Here is a 21,748-nt window from a genome sequence, read left to right as displayed (position 1 = left end):
CCCGTTTTACCGTGACAGATTGTCAGCTATTCAAGAAGTTGATCAGCAACTCTTGACTCGAGACGCATTGCTTAAGCAACTGAAGGCCAACTTAGAAAACTCAGTTAATTGTATAAAGCAAATTGCAGATCGCAAGCGGCGAGATATTTCATTCGATATCGACAGTTGGGTGCTATTGAAGCTGCATCCCTACCGCCAGCAAACATCCTTTAAATGGGCCTATCAAAATCTAGCGAGCCGTTTTTATGGCCATTACTTAATCCTGGAAAAATGCAGCCTCGTCGCATACATATTTACAACTGTCGGACAGCGCGCGCATCTACCTGGTGTTTCATGTTTCCCTACTGAAACGATACCACAGCAATGACGAACAAGCAGAACCACAACAGATCGACTTACCACCAGTCACCGATGAAGGAGTTGCCATTCTAGAGCCTCAGACTATTTTGGATACACGTTGGCTCAAGTACGGAGGCTAAATTATGGAAGAAAGCTTAGTCCAATGGAAGCATCTTCCAACCGATGATGCCACCTGGGACCCGACACAAAAATTGTTGGATGAATTCCCGCCTACAATCCTTGAGGATAAGGATCCGCTGAATGGGGGAGTAGTGTAAGGCCACGACGTTCAATAAGGGCCCACAAGCCAAATCCCAAGTATTTTGAGAACGAGGGGACGCAGGCTTTGCATGCGGGTAGCAAGGCATGATGTGCATGTGGGCAGTAAGGACGTGCATTGTGCATGCGGGCAGTAAGGGATAAGGCTGGACTGGGGAAGACGTGCATTGCATGCGAGGAAAACATGCATGTGGGAAGCAAGGAATGAGGCTGGAATGGGTCTTTTGCAGTTGCATATATTATTTCTGTATATTTATTTTTGTTAGTACGTGTGCTTATGCTGTTTGATATTATCCTTTATTTTTAGTTTTTAGTACATGGGTTGTTAAGTGGTTTTACTATTTAAGCAGCCAAGAATTATATGAAAAAGTTTATTCAATCTGCAGTATGTTCTCACCCAAGAATCGAATGAGTTTCAGTTGGAATCGATGGAGGCTGCGTTGGTCGTCACTCACAGTGACAATGAAGAGGAGGGAGGCAAAGGGGCTGATTCGATGCTGGATGACTTGGTGACTGATAGTGGCTGAAATGGTTTCGCTGCTGGAGAAGCTCCCAGTGCAGTGTTGCCGACAAGAAATAGTTGTCTTGGGTTGCTGCCGCTGTTAGGTGATTTGGTGGAGTCTGTGGTGGGTCTTAGCTAGAAAGGACTATGATAAGGCCGACGGAGCTGCTGTGCGGCTAGAATAAGGAGAGAAGGCTGAAGAAGATGGAATCAGTGGAGAGCGGCTGATTTGCTCACGATGGAGTTTTTTTAGCTGTGGCCGAGAGAGGGAGAGGGAGGTCAGGTGAAAGCTTTTGTTGGAGATGCAGGTTGATGGTATGAAGGAGTGAGACAGACGATCTTCAACAATGACAACAGGAGAAATAGGCTAGTGTGTGGCGGGTCTCTCTAATGTTTCGGGTGGCCTTGTGTGTGCGTTTGTTTTTTTGAAAATTCTTTTGATATCCTCTTGAAGTGAATTTTTTTTCTACTCTATCTATCAAATTATAATATTTCCAAATAAACATAAATATATTTTTAAAAAAATTTTGATTTTTGATTTAAAATTTAAAATAAAAAATTAACCAAAAATATTCTGATGTTTTTTTTTTTAAATTAAAGATTAGGAGGAAAGAATGACAACACAATATAGTCCTTAGTTTTTTCAAAAAGTTAACAAATTGCACCCTCAATTAAAAATCAGTCCATGATCTTTTAATTTAAAAAATTCAATTAAAAAAAAATAGGTCAAAATTAAGTTATAACAGTTACCATCTCTTTACAACGCTTATAGTATAAATTATTATAAGAGATTTTATATAGTAAGCTTATAAAGAAAAAAAAATATAAAGTGATTTTTTTCTTGTAAAACTTCAAAAGTATTCATTTGAGAGATAACCTTCCTCAAGAAACACCAAATTTTAAAATTGATCATTTGAAAGGCAATTTACGTTGTCAATGAAAAATTCAAAGATTTTCAGAAAAAGTATAATTGTTTTTAGGTGACATGCTCGTTATTGAAAAATTTAAAGATTTGTTTTAAGTAGTCTAATTGTTCTACGCGATTTATACTCATTAATAAAAATTACAAAGATTTTTTAAAAATATTCTAATTACTTTAGGTGACCTTCGTGATAGTGTGAAAAATTCAAAGATTTCTCAAAAGTGATTTAATTATTTTAAGCAACCTGCTCGTATGTGAAATATGTGAAAATGATTTCAACATTGGTTTTATTTTCCAGGTGACCTACCTGTTCGTGAAATACATAAAAGTGATCTGAACAATGGTCTTATTTTCTAATTGAGCTACCCGTTTGTGAAATAGACAAAAGTGATTTCAATAGCGGTCTTATTTTTCGAGTGACCTACCCGTTTATAAAATACATGAAAATGATTTCAACATTAGTCATTTTTTTAAGTGATTTACCCGTTTATGAAATACATGAAAGTGATTTCAACATTTGTCTCATTTTCCAATTGACCTACTTCTTTGTGAAAAACATGTAAATCTTTCAACATTGATCTCATTGTAATAGGTGACCTATCCAAGTAAAAAATATAAAGATTTTTAAAAGTAATCTAATTGTTCCTGGCGACTTGCCCATTGGTGAAAAACAAATTAGAGATTTTTCAAAAATGATCTAATTTTTCAATGCGACCTGCCCATTGTGGTAAAAATTTCAAAGATTCCTCAAAAGTGATCTAATTGTTCCAATCGACCTGCCCGTTAGTGAAAAATTCAGAGATTTTTTAAAAGTGGACTAATTGTTTAAAGCGATTTAAAAATTTTCATTAGTATTTTGAAATTTAGCATTTTCTAGATGACTTGCCTTTTGATGGACCCAACCATAAATTTTTCTTATGAATTTTCTGCAAAAAATATTATTCAATGCTTTGGAGTTAGATGATATACATACATCTTTACTTGATTTGAAATAGAGGCCCTCATTTCTTTTTAGTCTCTTTGTTGCTTGATTTAGTGAGGTATGCTCTTTTTGATTTGAGTCCTTCTAATCACTTAGCTTCTAACTCACTCGAGTTAGCCTATATAAGTATTTTCCAGAGTGTAACGGCTCGGCCCAACTTATCATATATTGTCCGCTTTGGGCCTTACCGCCCTCACGGTTTTGTTCCTAATGACGCGAGCCCACTTCTGAGCCTGACGCCCCAAAACGCGTATAACAAGTTGGCAGCCAACACCACTTATAAGGCCAGCAACACACCCTCACCCGCCGATATGAGATCTTACATAAAGTATTTGTAATTTGACATAGCTCAGCCTTTACGATACTCATCACGACCCATTTACTTGTTAGAAATTATTTGTATCGTTGATCATTTTGAAGGGATCATTTATTATTCCCTTATCTCACTACTAGCAATATTTAGTGTTACTAGTTATCTTGAAAGGGTCAAAGTGCTTCTTGTAAGCAAAAATGTCCCATTATCTCACTACTAAAATCATTCTCATTTCACTATTGCCTTGAAGGGATCTAATCATCTTCTAAATACAACATTGCTTCTAACCCACTCAAGTTAGCCTATATAAGTCTTTTTTAGAGTATTTGTAATTTTACACGCCTTAGCCTTTATAGTGCTCATCATAACCCATTTACTTGCTAAAAATTCTTTGTCTCACTCATCATTTTGAAGGGATCATTTATTATTCCCTCATCTCATTACTAGCAATATGTAGTGTTGCTAGTGACCTTTAAAAGGTCAAAGTGTTTCTTGTAAACAAAAATGTCTCATTATCTCATTGCTAGAATCATTCTCATTTCATTATTGCCTTGAAGGGATCTAATCACTTTCTAATTACAATATTACCCTCTCTTTTTTACCATTACCCCTAAGTATGCTTTGTTAATGACTCAAACAAACAATGGCTTTAAATAGCCCTATGTAATATCCCAATTACTCAAAAGCTGAAGTTAATGGTATTTTCTTTTATTTCACCATCATTGTTTCTTATAGGTATCATCATTTCGTATAATACGATACTCATAAAATCTCAGAATTCAACATCTTAATAAAGGAGAATTTGCAATAAAAGCACTATATCATTATATTTACATATTCATAAGTTTACATTCCTATTCTAATATAATTATCATTACAAGTCTTTACAAAAGTGTCGAATAACAATTTCACAACTAACAGATTTGTTCAAACAAAATACATAACATCTTAACATACAGATATATAGTTTAGAACAAAACATGTGGACCCGTAAGACGAGATTCCTATGCACCTTAATTGTGTTACGTCCCTATTACAACACAAAATGCATACAAGAATTATAATAATTTAAACATGATAATAAATATTTAAAAGAATATTATCACTATTTTCCGTTAATAACCTAAATGAGTATATTCCTTCCTTTACCCCTTACATATATAATGCAAGCCTTATTATTTCGTCAATTGTATTATCCTTACTCGTAGGTCTCAACCTCTCCATGAGAGTTGTAGGGACCAGAGTTAATACATTGATCGTGGTTAAATTACTTTGCTTTACACCGATCATCATTTATGGACACCATTAACCACGGTTAATCACATTACTCAAACCCGGTCTTCCAATTTGGATGCCACTAGTTGAAGCTAAGTCATAATACCCAACCCGGTCATCCATCTTGGATGCCAAAGCTAATTATAATATCCAAATCTGGTCATCCATCTTGAATGTCATTAGCCGAGGCTAATCACAATATCAAAACTCGATCATTCCTCTCGAATGTTATTAGCCGAAACTAATCACAATATCCAAACTCGGTCATCTAATTTTGATGTCGTTAACCAAAGCTAATAACAATACCTAATCAAACATTTCGTGAACAATTTAGTATTCACAACGAGATAGAACAATTCTTTTATACAACATGTTTTTAGAGATTCTATATTATTTAAGAAGAGGGTGAAGACTACTTACATGTTCCTCCCGTGGGGTGTCCTCTTCCAGTCGAAGGTCCAATCCTGGTCATATTGCCTCACATATAAAATGATCACTAATTAGCATGTTCACATTTAGTAATCACATAAATCCAATACCATACATATCCTATGACTACACATGTTCACATTTAAGTGCTCCACACATTATATAATCATACAATGAAGGTTATCATAATAAGACACTTTTCTTAATTTTAAACATAGGTCATCCACGGACATCCTGGTGTTTAATTCTTGGGTTTTTTAGTGAGTTAGGTTAAACCGACGATGAAATTATCACTAACATTAAATTATTTCTAACATGGAATTTGTAAACAAAACTAAGTCGCTACTGTCACAGAAAATCATCAACGAAAACTATATTGCTGGTGACTAGGTCATTGTGACATAGAAATCGTTAGCGAAAACTAGGTTGCTGGTGACACAAAAATCGTTAGTGAAAACTAGGTTGTTACCGACCTAGAAATTGTCAATGAAAACAAATTTCACGACTAACACATAGAATCTTCAACAAACACAATCTATTGTTGACTTAGAAATTGTCATTGAAAACTAAATCGCTATCGACCTAGAAGTTATCAACAAAAACTAATTCTATGGTTGACAAATGGAATCGTCAGCAAACACAATCTATTGTTGACTTTGGAATTGTCAACAAAAAATGAGTCGTTGCTGACCTAGAAATCATCAACGAAACCTAATTTCACGGCTAACACATGGAATTGTTAGGAACATAACTTACAAATCATCAACAAAAATTGTAAACAACAAAAAAAAAAAAAACCAAAAACGGCCCCATTGTCACTATCGATTTTTGAATCGACAACGACACAACTTTCATTATCGATTTCTAAATCATGTGTGTGCTAATGAATTCATGTGTCAGTTGTGGTCGTAATACCCAACAGAAATCTAAGTAAAAGGCCGACTCATGCTATGTAAGAGTTTAAGGGAGAAAATCAGCTTACCTTAAGTTGTTAAGAAAGGGGGAGGAACTGATTTTAGAGAAACCAAAGCAGGGACATGAACACATTTAAACTAACCGTAAACACCCCACATCATTTAAAGGGGGTATAAATGTAAGAATAGAGAAAAGGAAACCCTTGCTCTTCCCCAAAACTAGCTAGCTACATTTTGCAAACCCCCTCCCTCTTTCCCAAAGAGAGGACCCCCAACCTAGCTGTATGCATCCCTCTTGAACCCTAGAGAGGAAATCATAGTTAAAGAGTACCAAAAATGGTTGAAACCATGGCAAGAGAGGGTGTATAACAGGTTGGTTGGTGCAACTAGATAAGAAAGGAAGGAAAAACCAAAACGAGAGAGGAAGAAAAAGTAAAAAATCACGAGTAGAGGTGTATAACAGGTCAGTTGGTGCAACTAGATAAGAAAGGAAGGAAAAACCAAAACCAAAGAGGAAGAAAAGGCAAAAAATCATGAGTAGAGGTGTATAACAGGCCGGTTGGTGCAACTAGATAAGAAAGGAAGGAAAAACCAAAACCAAAGAGTAAGAAAAAACAGAAAATGAGAATTAAGGAGTTTCTCTCTCTTTCTTCCCATTTTTTATTTTTTTTGCTTTTTATTTTTGAAAAAGCATGTGTATGTACAGGTAGTTGTGATTGTGGCTCACATCTTCCCTTAGTTTTACATCCAAGAACGGCTTAAACGCCCTCTATAGGTCGGGGATAGGCTTCCCATCTAGTTTTCTTAAAATCTGGCAAACAAGGTCTTTTTTTAGTCATATTCACAAGACTATGATGAGTATGTTCTTTATGAAAATGAGGCCATAAATCATGAATTGCATGATGCACATCTCCATTATAATGAGACCTAAGAGTCAATAGAAGATTATCTAAAGACTCTCTATGTTTCTAAATAAATCCCACCTTTTGACAATTTTCACACGTTTTGCAGAATGCATATGAGTCTCTTTTGACGAGAAATGATCCCCACGTGTCTCAGAGTGACAAAATTAAATGACACTTATTATCTCATTATCGAGAATGCATCTTTGAAATATTTGATCAAGACAATAGTTGAATAAGTAAGGGTCATCCCAATAAAAATTTTGCACCTCGCTCAAGAACTTTCTTTTGTCTTGGTTATCCAAATGAGCTAGCAAAAATCCTGAAGCAAGAAAATTGATATTTTTAGCAAACCAAGGCATTGAACTAAGAGAAAGTAAAGATTCATTAGAAAAGTAATCATTGATTGGTGTGATGTTGGATGTCGAATCTATTGTAAATTTTGACAAATGATCTGCGACAACATTTTCGATGCCTTTTTCATCCTCGATTTCTTCATGTTTGGTCATGGCATGAGAAAATGAAAGTACTGGTAGGGAATCAGTATTTTCTTTGCAATTTTCAAATTCAACTCCTTCCTTACCCTCAGAGATTGACTCATCATCTTTCTCACAAGGTTCAAGAGTGCGTTTTTTAATAACTTTACCACTGCAAAGAGTGATGACTGATTTGACTTGATCCATGTGTTGGCTTCTAGAACTACTTGCATTTGTATTGTATTGACCCTTTGGATTTTGCTATGGTTGAGATGGAAACGTATCGTTCTCTTGAAAACTGAGAGCAGATGTGAATTTTGCAAGAGCATCTTTAAAATCTGTCATGCTTTGAGCAAGTTGAGTGTTGATTGTCTCTTACTTTTCAATGAATACATGCAATGTTTCCTTAAGATTTTTTCTAGGAGGTGGAGCATAATGAGGTGCATATCCATGAGAATTTTGGAAATTATGGTGTGCTTGAAATGGTGAAGTCTGTGTATTATTGTTATCACTCTTCCAAATAAAATTTGGGTGATTTCTCCTACCAGGGTTGTATGTTTGCGAGTATGGGTTATGATTGGGCCTTTGTAAACTATTTAAAGCATGAGCATGTTCATGGAGGCATTCCTTGAAAGAAGGCAATGTTGGACAGTCATTGGTTGCATGTTCATTTGTTTCACAGATTTGACATACAATGTCTTGAACAGATTTTAAGTGACCACTCTTTTTACATTCAAGTGCCTCGACTTTTTCTACCTAAAGGTGCAAATTTAGCTTGGAGGTTTTGATCTTCCCTAAGGTTGTACATACCTCCACTAGATGTATGAGGTTGAGTTTTACCCGGTACCTCATAAGTGCTCATAGTGTCTTAATTTTGAGCATTTTCAGCTAGCAAGTCTAGGTACTTCATTGCTTCATTTGGGTCTTTATCTTCAAAAGTTCCATTGCACATCAATTCTATCATTTGCCTATCTTTAAGTGTTCTTTTTATAAAAATATGAAACCAATCTCCATGTTTCAAAACCATGACGAGGGCAAGTATCAAGCAAGTCTCGATACCTATCTCAATATTGGTAAAATGTTTCTCCTGATTTTTGAGTGAAAATGGTGATTTGTATTTTGAAAGAGTTTGTTTTATGAGATGGAAAAAACTTCTTTAAAAATTGTTGTTGCATTTCATCCCAAGCATGAATGGATCCTGGTCTCAAATTTTATAGCCATGTTTTAGCTTTATCTTTTAAAGAAAAAGGAAAAAGCTTTAATATGATGGTGTTCATACTACAATTTGAGTCATTATAAATGTTATAAACTTTTTTAAAATCTCTCAAATGCAAGTATGAATTTTCTATATATAAGCCATGAAAAGAAGGTAAAAGTTGAATAATATTTGGCTTAAAATTAAAATGAGATGCATCAGGAGGAAAAAATATACATGATCACGCAATTGGTCTTGTTGGATTCATGTAGTCTCTTAGTGTTTTGACCTAATTATTCTCATTATAAAGCAACTGATTATCCTCTTCAACCATGTTTTCTAAAGAAGATGAGAATAATTGCACGTGACCAAACTCTCTTGCACGTGTAGGAAAAGAATAAAAAGAAGAAAAGAAAAGGCAAAAGAAAAGGAGACAAAACACAAGAAACAAAAGTTAGATAAAAGAAAAGTGAAAGGAGAAAAATATAACAAATTTTATAATTTGTACAGAAATTTACCTCCTAAGCAACGGTGTCAAAAACTTGTCACGATCAAAAGATTGATGTTTTCTTCCAAGTATAGAAGTGTCAAAGTAATAAATAACCTAGTAAGGACCAATGTCAAACCACTAGGAGGTGAACTATATAAATTATAAATAATATATATATTTAATAAAATAAAAAGTTTATAAGAATTTTATGGGGTATTGATGTAAGGATTAAACAATGATAAAATAATTATCAAGGTTAGAGGATCCACTATAGTATTAGAAATAAATATAGTATAAATTTTTTTTACTAATCAACTGGAAACCACACGCAAAGAAGGTTTCAATCGGATGATTTATCCTTAATAATTCATTATAAATTTTTAACATGATCATATTAATTATCTTATTTAACTAACACCAAACTTTTAAATATTATCAGAAATTCATGATACTAACTTATGTTAACAACAAATCAAGTTCCTTTTATAGCATAGGTATAGGTTATACCATACGGTTGGCTATGAAAGTACCAAGCATTTGTTGTACCAAGTGTTATATAACACAAATCTAGATTAAACATTTAACAAGTAAGGTATTAATAATTAATAAGATAAAAAGATAAGACATGTTAATAACAAACTTTCTCAGATATAAACATTGAAGTCCATGTTGAGTTTATATTATACCTATTCTAACATCATTAATGAAACATTTTCACCTTGACATAATAAACTTAGCTAAACATAATGAAGAAGAGAAACATAAATAAACAACAAAAAAACATACGTATAGTAAAGGAAATGAAAAGCATAAACAAGAGATTAAGGAAAATATAACATGAAATAAAACTTAAACATTGCAAAAATATAAAGAAAGAAATAAAGAGCATGATCTTGATCTGAACCACCAAGATGCCTAAATACATGGAAAATGCCTCCCTTTATAAGCTAAAATTTGAAACTATTGATTTGATGACTAATTGTTGAGTGGGTGGCCACATCTTGACTTAGTAACAATTCTTATTTTTTTGTCTGAACAAAACGTCATTGCTAATGTCATAATTTGAACCAACTTTACGCATGAAAGTTCCAGGAAATTGTCTCAACTTTTTAGAAAAAAAAAAAATGTTAGGTCATTTGGATTTCTAGAACTTGAGATATGGGCTGAACATTGAACAGTGTCTGGGCTATACGATAGATTCAGACTTCTTCGTTGTTGCTGTAATTTGAACTTGAAAACGGTATTTTTAAATCTTAGACTCCACATGAAAGTTTTATTTCTATGTCTTAGCTTTCCATCCATTTAAAGCAGACCTAAATCCGAGATCTATAGCTCCAGATATGACCCAATTACCGAACAATGTTCCAGTTTGGACTGAACCAGCATCTCTTTTCTAAGATTGACCCTCTCTCTGTCCTTTCAATTTCAGTGCTTAAACTCATCAATCAATCCTTTTATTTATCTGATACGCCTGCATTTAAGATGAACATTTATCATAAATTAAGGTATCTTATAGTATCAGACTTGTTATTATAAAATATGCTTTAGTTAAGGAGTTATTGATACTTCAAGTCCAAAATGATGATATAAAACCTTGATAAAAATGCAATTTTAAGTACTAATCCAGACACATAGTTCATAACAAAATATATGGACCCATGAGACGGGATTCCTATACACATTGATTGTGTGACATCCCTTTTATAATGTAAAATGAATACAAGAATTATAAATAATTTAAACATGATAATAAATATTTAAAAGAATATTATCGCTACTTTTCATTAATAACCTAAATGAGTAAATTCCTTCATTTACCCCTTACATACATAATATAAGCCTTATTATTTTGTCAATTGTATTATCCTTACTCGCACGTCCTAACCTCTCTATAGGAGTTGTAGGGACTGAAGTTAATACATTGGTTATGGTTAAATTACTTCGCTTTAACCGAGTCATTCTTTGTAGGAAATCGTTAGTAAAAACTAGGTCATTAGTGACACATAGATCATCAGCAAAAACTAGGTTACTGATGACACATAAATCATCGGCAAAAACAAAGTCAATGGCTAACATATGGAATCATCAGTAAACACAATCTATTGTTGACTTAAAATCATCAACAAAAACTAATTTGTTGCTAACCCGGAAATCATCAATGAAAACTAATTCCGCGGCGAACGCATAGAATCGTCAACGAACACAATCTACTGTTGACTCAGAAATCGTCAACAAAAACTGAGTCGTTGTTTACCTAGAAATCATCAATAAAAACTACGTCGCTGCTGATTCAAAAATCAATAGTTATGAAGGAGTCATTTCTAGTCTTACTTTTTTCCCAGGCTAAGTATAGCTTTCCCCCCTATAACATACCCCAACCTAGTTGAACTTAAATCGTTATCAAATCACACCTAATTTATCATAAGGTTATCAAGCAATACGCAACCAAGTCTCAACATGCATATATATTTTACAAAGGTTCTTTTAACTATCATTTCAAAATCAGAACCTAATGTTGCCACAATCATACATGTTATGTTTTCAATTTTATCATGTCAATTTATCAACACAAATTAATTGTCAATTCACATTATGCAAGAGTCTCATTTCCATCCTAGGTCTTGTTTCTCTAAGGGTGTTTATCATGCAAAGTTTCCTTCATGATTTCCCCTTTTTCTTTGATCGAACATTATTGTCCACTCTCTCCCAATTTACACATGCAATTCATCATTCCTATCACAAGTATATTTACAACAACATGCTACAATCACACCTTCATTTGGTTCATAAAATGGAAATTCATCAATCACATAAACAAGATCAAAGCATTAACATAATATGGTTCTTGTTTTAGCTCAAACATGTCTCTAACACATTCCATCATTTCATCTCACTTTCACACAAGCTCTTCAATCATGTATGCATAATCAATACATTAACATAAACATGAAATTTATTTCCATTCAAACATGTCTCTATAAGTTTAACAAGGTCACAATTATGAATTTTATCACTTCATTTCATCTCTTTTCATTATCTCCCTTGGTCGGTCTTTTTTTTTGTTCATCAATATTCATCCTTTTTTTTTTTGTTAAAGGTTCTAGAATTATGTCCCCCTACCCCATTCTCTTCAATCTTTCTATCTAATCCTTGTTAATCATAGGTGTAAGAATCCTAAGCCATTCCCTTGAGGTTTCCTTCTCCCTTTTGTCCTGAAATCTCAAAAGAAACAAGTAAGGAAGTGATGTTGTTCTTACCTTACAATTTGAAGTAGCCATAAGGAATGTTTTAATAGTTTTTCTTCCTCTTTTCTCTCAATTTTTTCCTTCTTCCTTTTGTTTGTTCCAGTCAGCCCTATAGGCTACTTCTTCCATGTTTTCTAACTCTCCACTCACTCAAACACTCAAGGAAGATAACATGCATGCTGGTTTGGTTAGGTTTTTTTATTGGGAAGCGATGGTTGTTGCAGCTAAGGCTGCTAACCAATTTTTAAAGAGAGGAAAAGTCATTTATTTTTCCTCTCATGCATTTATACCCCTCTTAAATGAAATAGGGGTGTTTGGGTGTTGGTCATCCTTGTTCTTATCCCTCTCTTGGGTTATCTTACAACTGATTACCACCCACATTTCCCACCTAGGATAGGTTGGTTTTCCTCCCCTAAATTCTACCTAAAATAGGTGTTTGTTTCCTTCAATTCTTTCCTAGCATAGGTCAACCTAATACTATCTTTTTGTTAGGTTTTACACCATTTTAATGAAGAAATCCTTATCCCAAATGATTTTTAAAATCTTGAACATCTTATGTTTTGAGAACGAAAATTGTTCTAAAGTGAGTTTAAAACACATTGTTTTTAAAATCTTGGATTTTTTTTTTAAATGATTGATTTGTTTTTATGGTAGTGAGATTGAAATTGATGAGGGTACATGATGAGGTAACCTTCTATTTTTATGGGTTTCAAAGCAAAAAACTCAAGTAAAAGTTTGATATTTTGTTTGAGAAAAATCTCTTTTTGAGCACTCAATTTATTAGCATGAATAATAACAAGTGGCTTGCTTGTGATGTCACCACTCTTATGAAAACATTTTTTGCATTTTAAGAGCGTCATTTATTGATCCAGGTTACTTGTTTATTTGCTTGATTAGAAATGACTTGTAAAAGGCACATAATGTAGGCTATATTTTTTAGTTGTAAAAGAAAATGATTTATAAAACTCAAAACATGTTTCAAGGTTTTAAAGACCTAGAATCACTATCAATTGGTTAACTCATTTTGCCCTTTAATATTTTTTTTATTTTTTTTTTGTTGTTTTTCTTTGATTTTCCTTTTTATTGCTTTGGTAGGGTATCTCATTTTGTTCTAACTATCATTTTTGTTTTTTTATTTATTTATTTTGGGCATTCCTCCTATCATTGAAGGTTTTTTTGGTTTTTTATCCCTCTGGCTTTCTCATAGCTTTTTCATCAATTAATGAAATTTCACTTGCACATAGTATCGAGTGTGATCTTAGTTATGATTTTTATAAAAGAAAAATATTTAGGCTAAAAAAAAAACTACAACAGATATATTCAGTTTATAACGTAAAAGAAATAATAAGGATGGAATTTTCTTATTTCAAGTGCAAATAGTTAAAAGTGATAAACTTTGATCTTGTTCATTGTAATGGTTTGGACTTTCCAAATAAATGTATTTCACAAGTTCATGAACAAGGAATCCATTATATATCATTTTGCAAACATCTAAACTATGGCTCAAGAAACATGATGTGAGAATGATTGTTCATTTTTTAATTCATATATTTTTGTTTAGAGTTTGGTCATCTCAATAAAAAAGTTACTTTATTCATTTGTTATTCTATAAAAAAAATGTCAAAATATTATTTTAAACCATCATCAAATTATTTCTGAATCAAAAGAAATTCAATTTTTTAAAGTTTCACTAAGAAAAAGATTTTTCTGAAAAAACTAAAACAAGTTGAGTCTATGAAATTTAATAAAAAGAACTTTCATATAGAGCCAATTTGACAAAACTTCCACCTGTAAAGGCCATTGATCATTGAATTAAGATGGTGCCAAGAGTGACAACATCATCTCATTCCGAAATTGCATGTTATTAATGAAATTAACTAAGTTGAGAAAATAGTTGAAAGAACTTATTAATGCTAGGTTCATTTTTCCTAGTGTCATTTTGTTTTAGATAAAAAGCAGATGAAAGCCTAAAGATGCATTACAATAAGAACAAATATTTGACACCTTAGATTCAAGACTCGATGGACAAGTTGAGCAAACCATCCATCTTTAAAGGTTTGTTTGACATTGTGATTGAATCGTTATTTCATCATTTTTTGAAAAACAAATTGCTTTAAATTAATTTTTTTATATATTTTTAAATAATTTGATGTGTTGATGTCAAAAATAAATTTTAAAATATTAAAAATTATTTTAATATATTTCCAAGTTAAAAACACTTTGAAACACATTTACTACTCTCAAATAGACACTTCACGAAACCACATTTTCAATCGGGGTCATTGGCAAATAAGGATTGTTGAGGGAGATAAGCACACAATTCGGTACAATGAAGTTTTTAGCTATGCTTTTGGTTAATAAATGCAATTTATGTCCAGTTTGGCCCATTGTAGGTCATAAGTCTAAAAGTTTATTTGTTTTTGTATTTTAAAAAATGCTTTAAAATAAATTAAAATTTTTTTTTTTTGCTTTAAATTAATTTTTTTTTTTGGTGTTTTATAATGTTTTAATATGGTGATGTCAAAAATAAATTTTAAAAAATAAAAAAATTATTATTTTAATAAGTTTTGCGTGTGAAAAAACATCAAAAACACCTATAGAAGAAAATAATGATTATTGTGGTCATTTTTTGCAATGCGTTAACAGGTCTCTTTCACTTGCCACAAATTTCCTAGTGCATCTAAAAGCACTTTTTCTATAATAGCCAATGAAATCAACGTATAGTGGAAGCATGGGAGCCAACATGAAGTCTTTGAAAACTTGACTTAAAATTTCAGCTAAGAAATCCGTGATCAATTTTACCTATAATAATGAACTAAATAATACCATCTTTCCAACACAAAAAAATAAAAAATAAAAAAAAAAAAAAATAAAAAGCAAATCTGTCACTTGGCAAGACATGTATCAGAAAGGTTCTCACCAATAACCATCACAGTCACGCTCACCTGTCAAGAACTATTGGCACCATGCATAACATGAGAGGCGAAAATGTGAAAGATGTAAAGGCACCAAATTCTCTCACCGAGTTCACCTACACATGAATCATAAGTCCAGTTACTAGCTAAACGTTTCTTCTACGGTAATGGAAAAGGCTATAAGAATTCCAAGAAGACACAGCTAAAATGTTAAATGAAAACTCCTCTATGATATATAAAGACTAAACATGGATTACAGAAATGTAAAAGGCAGTAAGAGTTCCAAGAAGACAAAGCTAATTGTTATATAATGACGAGTCAACTACATCTCAGTCACATAGTGGTTAAGGTTAGCTAAAAGAATTCTTTACAGGAGAAAACAAATCCTTTATATAGACATCCGTACATTACAAGAAAATATGAGACATCTGTATTTATCCTTGTAGAGTGTAGTATTTCTTGCAGCATTTGTTCGTAGAAAAGTTTTGTTAAGTAAACCTCCTATACAAATCCATTTTCTATTCTTCCCCCCCATTTTACAAGACATGAAGATGGCATTGCTAATGTTATGATGATCACATATATACCTCGTAGTAATAGCATCAAAGATAGCATCCACTCTAAACATGGCAAACCCCTTGCATTATACAAGGTTCAGGGAGACAGCTCCATCTGAATTCTGAAAATCTTGTGATAATAGCAACTAGCAGGTTCTGGGATTCACATCATTGTTGCCGACATGCATGTAAAATATAAGCACGAAAAGTTGATGCATTATCAGAAAAAGGACTTTTTTTCAATTAATTTATAATTGTGTTAATTTAGTTTCTTATATTATTTGGGAATCCAACTTATCATTTAGGATGTCTGTATTATGTAGAGGTCTATTAGTATTAGAACTGTCCAATATTTTTTATTCAGCAACGATTTTGATTGATCAGACCTGTTTTAAGATTTTGCTTTGCCTAAAAAAGCCCACATATTTTACGTGTGAAGAAAATGAGTTATGAAAATTATTTGTTCTTGCGGATTTCAAGAGCATGGGTTCAAGTATTTCAAGTGGATTTTAGGTTGACTATCCTTTTTACTTTATTACTGTCTTCGGTCTACATTAAGAGTTCTATCAAGAGAACTATCTGTCATTTTCACAAAATTTCTAGCATTAGCATGAGAAACAGCTTGCACTCTGCATAAAACAACTCGTATAAAACTACCACTCTCCGTACCATCTGAATTCCAGACAGGTACTCTGATTTTTGACACAGAGATGTGACAATGTTTCTTCCTATGCTATCACACGCCAATTACATTAAAGGTAAAAGCAAACTGCATGCTGCAGCATTTATCATAAGATTCCCAGTTTCAGCATTGCAGGTAGAAGTTAAAATTTATGTAGGAGTATGTGCACATGCTGGACAGGGGTGAATATACTTACAATCTTTGTGCTGCTTCCTATCTTGAATACAGCTGCAGCATCTGCATAGAAAAGACATGTGAGGGCTAACAAAAAATGATGAAAAAATGTGTCAGAAGAATTTAATTCCAAATCACGGAAGACAGGCAACTGCAATCTCAAAACCTCTGTGCTGAAGAATCTCCTTTGAATTGAGTCTCTATTTCACTTAGATACAATCTCAACAAGGGTGACCTGCAACACCATTTACAGGATCATTAATTGCAAATGGACAAACATCAAGCACTCCATTCATTGAAGTTTGAAGCACCTTTTTGTTAAAATCATGTGAGAGCCATCAAAATTAAAACGCTCCATTGTATCTGTGTGATTATATCATTTCACAGAAATCACAAATGCAATGAAACTTGTTCAACCATAACAAGTCTAAAAGAAAACTAAAATCATATTAATTCCTTTATAAATTACATTCCCAGAACATACAGACAATGAAGAGAAACGCAATAAGAATACCATGATGGGATTGCAACTGCTGCAAGGACAGGGGACTGTTTCCACAATAGAGAAAGTTGATAGCCCTGCAGTCTGGCTAGATACTCAAGAATATCACTTTCCTGCTATAAACAGCTAAAACCAATCAAAATGGATAATATAAACATAGGAACAAAGGATGTGGAGCTATACACTGGATACAGCACCAGTCAACTGCAAATAAATAAACAAACAGCACGGTAAGGAAACATAACAAAGTATACTTAGAGATGACAGTGTTCATCAGCCAAGTGCATCAAATTCTGCAACAGTTTCCAAAAGACCAAAAGAAGGATAAATAGATATGTGATGATTAATGCCACGCTCTTGCAACCTTGGAAGTTCGCTCCACTAGGCATCATGAACCTCTACATGAAATTTCTACCCCATTAACAAATGCCTGGTGCAGCTCATTATTTTCCTCAAGGGGACACAAACAAAAAGATAGGTGCAGAACTTTGTCCCTCACAACCTGAACGAAGCATCCAGCGCCAGTCATCCAGCATGACTGTGCACAATGAGCGTGGTTAGCTTTGAACTTTAGCCACCAAAGCAATATCCTCAACAAAGGCCATAAATAGTGCAGACATTATTAGGTTCCAAGCTCAAAATGAACTCCACCCAGCTTGCCCCAACACAGACAACCATGGCCACTTGAGCATTATGTCCAAAACCACTCCAAGTCCAAGGGTCTTCATCGAGGAAGGTAGGCAGCATAAAGATCCATCTTTTATGTATAAACAAACAGGAATAATGAAAAGCTGAGACTAATTGACACCACATTTAATGTGTTTGGTAAAGCAGTGCAATGTGCTTCTCAATTGAAAATGCATCAAAATGATGGTTTTTGTTTTTAATTCAACATATCAAAACCATTGAAAAACACCTAAAAAGCATCAATTTGATGCTTTTTTCAGGTAAAACATTGTTTGAAAAGTAGGTTCAACCACAAAAACAAACGCTAAGAAAAAAAAAGTGATTTTTCTCTCATAAACAACTATTAATAGGGATCACAGACAGATGCTTGCTCATAGAGATACTACTCTTACACTAAAGGAATCATCATAGAATTTGATCTTTATAACAATTGAGCCCAATATTTCCGCATGCATCAAGCTTGCCAAATTTCAAGTCAATCAAACATACGTATGTTATCACATCCATGTGACTTGTTTACTTCATATTCTCAATAATAATAAATAAATAAAAAATCTACTTTCTAAGATAGAGTGTCATGGTTGTAGATCAATTTGAAATTCTACACTAGCACAAGGAAAAATGTTTATATGAAGGACAATCATATAGGAGCTCATAAAACCGTGTAGGCATAGAACCTGCACCTCATGTCAATGGATACCTCTTCATGAGTATGTGTGGGTGTTTTTCATATCTATATAATCCATTCAAATTCAAGTATATAGAGCACCTTTGAATCTGCTGCTCTCTCACTGGAATGGAAACCTTGAGCTCTTCCACTAAGCAAGCTGCACACCTCATAATATAGGTTTGAGATAGTGGCGGAGAAATATGAAACTGATGTAGCATATTCAATTAGACAATTCCATTGGCTTGCAATGCGTCCGAGTAATAGGAGTTCCTGTCTCAAGGGAAAGGCAAAGGACTTCCTAAAAACCAAGGTCAATTTTCAGTAAATCAACTCAAATGCACTATCTAGATCACCAAAACCAAGTGATTCGGTAATTCATCAGCATCCATGCCAGGAAGCCAAGTACACTCTTAATTGCCCACAGCAAGATCACAATATGTCAATATTAATAACAGCAATGATATGCTCATGTAATCAAAACAAAAAAAGTAAACTGTTTTTCAGTCTACTGAATCAATGAGATACATGTAAAGGTAAACTATTAAAACATATGCAGAAATGCACAAGCTAGTTTTCAGGCATGGATTCACAAATGCAAAATTTAACCCAGATTTGACCTTATTTTTGCACTAACCCAATCATTCTATTTCAATTCTCATTTACATCCTTCACTAATTTAACCTAGACTCCTCCCCAAACTGAACCCCCCCCCCCCAAAAAAAAAAAAAAAAGCATATAAAAAGGGGTTTGGTTTGCTGGGTTTTGAGCGAACTTCATAATCATTCACAACCATCATAAAATAGCATCAAAAGGTGTGTGAGAGAGAGAAAGAAGTTCACATGTAGTTATTGCAAGAAACCCAGATGAGAAAATTTGACAATGCATTCCAAAGCAAGCCAAGTGAATCAAATAGCACAAGTGCAGTTGTGTTTGGTTGACATCACTGCTTGCAACCATTTATACGCTGAAATAATATTACAATACATGCACAATAAATTTAGCATGCACATAAAGCTTGTAGATGATTCCTAAATCAATGGAATTCTTAATATTTCAAATATTGAAAACTCATGGATCAAATAACCATTATATTGTAAAATATGAACCAAACCAGTGATTGCTGGTCAAAAAATCAAGCTATATGTATTAGACTACATCCTTCTATTTAATTTCAAAAATTAGATCAACTTACAACTATTTCACTCAAACCATCATCTTTGCAATCTGCTGAAGTATTCAGGCGTTCAAACACTTGCTGCCACTGCATCTTGGGGGCAGAAAATATCATGCTGGCACCTGAGACCAATCTAATGGTTCTCTTATCAAGAAAATACGAAACCATCTTTGATTTCCAATGATTCCACGTGAAAAAATCAACCAGCTGTTCTATTTCCCTGCACACAAAGCCAAAGTGTGTCTGTTTTTGACCTCAAAGTAAAAATTCTATAATCTAGCACCAACTACTTGCTCAATTGAACCAATCGACATGAGTAAAATAGTTGTAAAAAAATGTCAACAAACTTTATTTGCAAGAAACAATGAAGCCTACATGGTTTTATGCATGTAATTGTCAGTCAATAAACAAAATGCACTTATTTCACAGTTAGGGAAATGAATTCGTTTTATACCCAACAGATAAAGGAGCTCCATCAAGTTTTAGTTGTTCTTCCAGCATGCTACTATCAGATTCAGTCCCACTACTACACCTGATAGCATTAGTGAGGACATCTAAGCCTGTCTCCACTGTCGATATGCATGACACTGCAGACTGCCTCTTGAAGACTTCTTGAAGAGTCAACTTTGTCAAATCATCATCGCTGAATTTTCCAAACTTCACAGTTTGACTAATTTCTTCTGATAAAACCATAGAATCCTTCACAAAACCCCTCCTTTCTAGAACCAAATCAAGCTGCAGATTCCGCGGCTTTAACTTGTTAAGATACACACTTAGACAATCATGCTCCGATTCCGAAACCGTCTCAAGCTCCATCTCAATTACAGCAGTTAAAAAAGCTTTGAGATGTGAATCCCTCAGTGGTAAAGTCTGGAACAAATGGGCCAACACAAAACTCCTTGCCCTACTCAGAGTATCGCATGATAGATTTGCAAGACCCTGCTTTTATCAGATATATATATATATATATATATATATATATATATATATATATATATATTATTATTGCAATCACATCAAACTTTGTCACAGATAATAAAACTAACTCAAAATGAAGAAAGCCACAACCTGGGGAAAATAAGGGTTTGATTTCATTTGACAGAGAGCTGCATCAAGTTCCTTAATTGAGTCCTGGTAAACATCTGAGCTATTCATATGCTTAAGTACCTAAGACGTCATAGGAGTAGTAATTACCAGGAACATTTATAATAATGCTCTGTCTGCCCTTCAATGAAGAAACGAACTAATGCTTAGATACACGAAGATTGATTTAAAGAACAAAAAAAAACTGTGGGGCTTACATTTTGGAAGAAGGAACCCCAGTGGATGGCTTTTTTCATGTTTTGAGCGTCCCAGTGGGCTAAAAGAGCAGAGGATTGATACCCAGATGCTAAAATCATTATATCTACAAACCCTTTTAGAAGTTTCACCATTTCCTCTAATGATATGCATGGGTAATTCCACCCCATTCCTTTATTCTTCTTTCTCGTTGCGCTACCGAAGAGCACGAGCAGCAGCGCAGCGTGTGGGAAGGAGTCACAAGTTACAACCGAGAGAGAGAGAGAGAGAGAGAGAGGTGAGAATGTTTTCTCAATTTTTTTTTTCTTGCAATTCTGAATTTAGTTGTACAGTGTAGAATACCAATTTTTGTCTTTTTTTTTTTTTAATTTACCATTTTTTTGATTATGACTTTCCTACTCCATTAACGAAAGCTAACTGATGAGGAGAAATTACTCCTCACAGAAATACTGTTTTTATTATTATTATTATTAAATTTATTTTAATATTATTTATTATTGAGTTTTATAATTTATTTTGGTTTATTTTCTTCCAATAAAGCTATTTCAATTTTATAATTTGAATTATGAATTTTGTGACTTAACCTAATTAAATTAAATTTGTATAAATAATCGATTTTTTTTTAATTTTATCTTTTATTATTTTTAGTTGTTGGAGAATTAAATTTTATAATTAATAACATACTTGTAATAAAATTATAACCAAACATTTCTTATATACATGAAAAAAAAATAATTAGCAATTTGTAACATCCCACCATTTGCAATACAATTATAACCAAATATTTGCCATATATATATATATATATATATATATATATATATT

The 21,748-nt window shown here is 33.3% G+C and overlaps 1 protein-coding gene across 11 annotated transcripts; it reads right to left on the bottom strand.

Annotated features, from left to right (window-relative positions):
- Window positions 1–5,042: 5,042 nt before the first annotated feature.
- On the bottom strand, window positions 5,043–21,257 carry LOC118031230 (uncharacterized). Of its 11 annotated transcripts, none has more exons than XM_073404557.1 (10): window positions 20,926–21,257; window positions 20,693–20,791; window positions 20,079–20,563; window positions 19,643–19,844; window positions 18,550–18,744; window positions 17,106–17,209; window positions 16,758–16,826; window positions 16,614–16,654; window positions 15,209–15,294; window positions 5,043–5,076 (listed from the first exon to the last, which is right to left on the bottom strand). In XM_073404557.1, the coding sequence occupies exons 1-9, from the start codon at window positions 21,091–21,093 to the stop codon at window positions 15,212–15,214; spliced, it is 1,446 nt and encodes a 481-aa protein (XP_073260658.1). In that variant the 5' UTR covers window positions 21,094–21,257; the 3' UTR covers window positions 5,043–5,076; window positions 15,209–15,211. The 11 variants fall into 11 exon arrangements, 8 of the variants coding, with proteins under 8 accessions (XP_073260658.1, XP_073260659.1, XP_073260657.1 ...); XR_012167916.1 differs by lacking the exon at window positions 5,043–5,076 and adding an exon at window positions 9,998–10,489 and having other exon boundaries at window positions 15,766–16,654; XM_073404558.1 differs by lacking the exon at window positions 5,043–5,076 and adding an exon at window positions 9,998–10,489.
- Window positions 21,258–21,748: the final 491 nt, after the last annotated feature.

The sequence above is a fragment of the Populus alba genome, chromosome 14 (genome assembly GCF_005239225.2).
Source record: "Populus alba chromosome 14, ASM523922v2, whole genome shotgun sequence".
Classification (NCBI taxonomy): Eukaryota; Viridiplantae; Streptophyta; class Magnoliopsida; order Malpighiales; family Salicaceae; genus Populus; species Populus alba.
The sequence above is the reverse complement of the archived record's forward strand: the minus strand, read 5'-3'. Positions and strand labels throughout refer to the sequence as shown.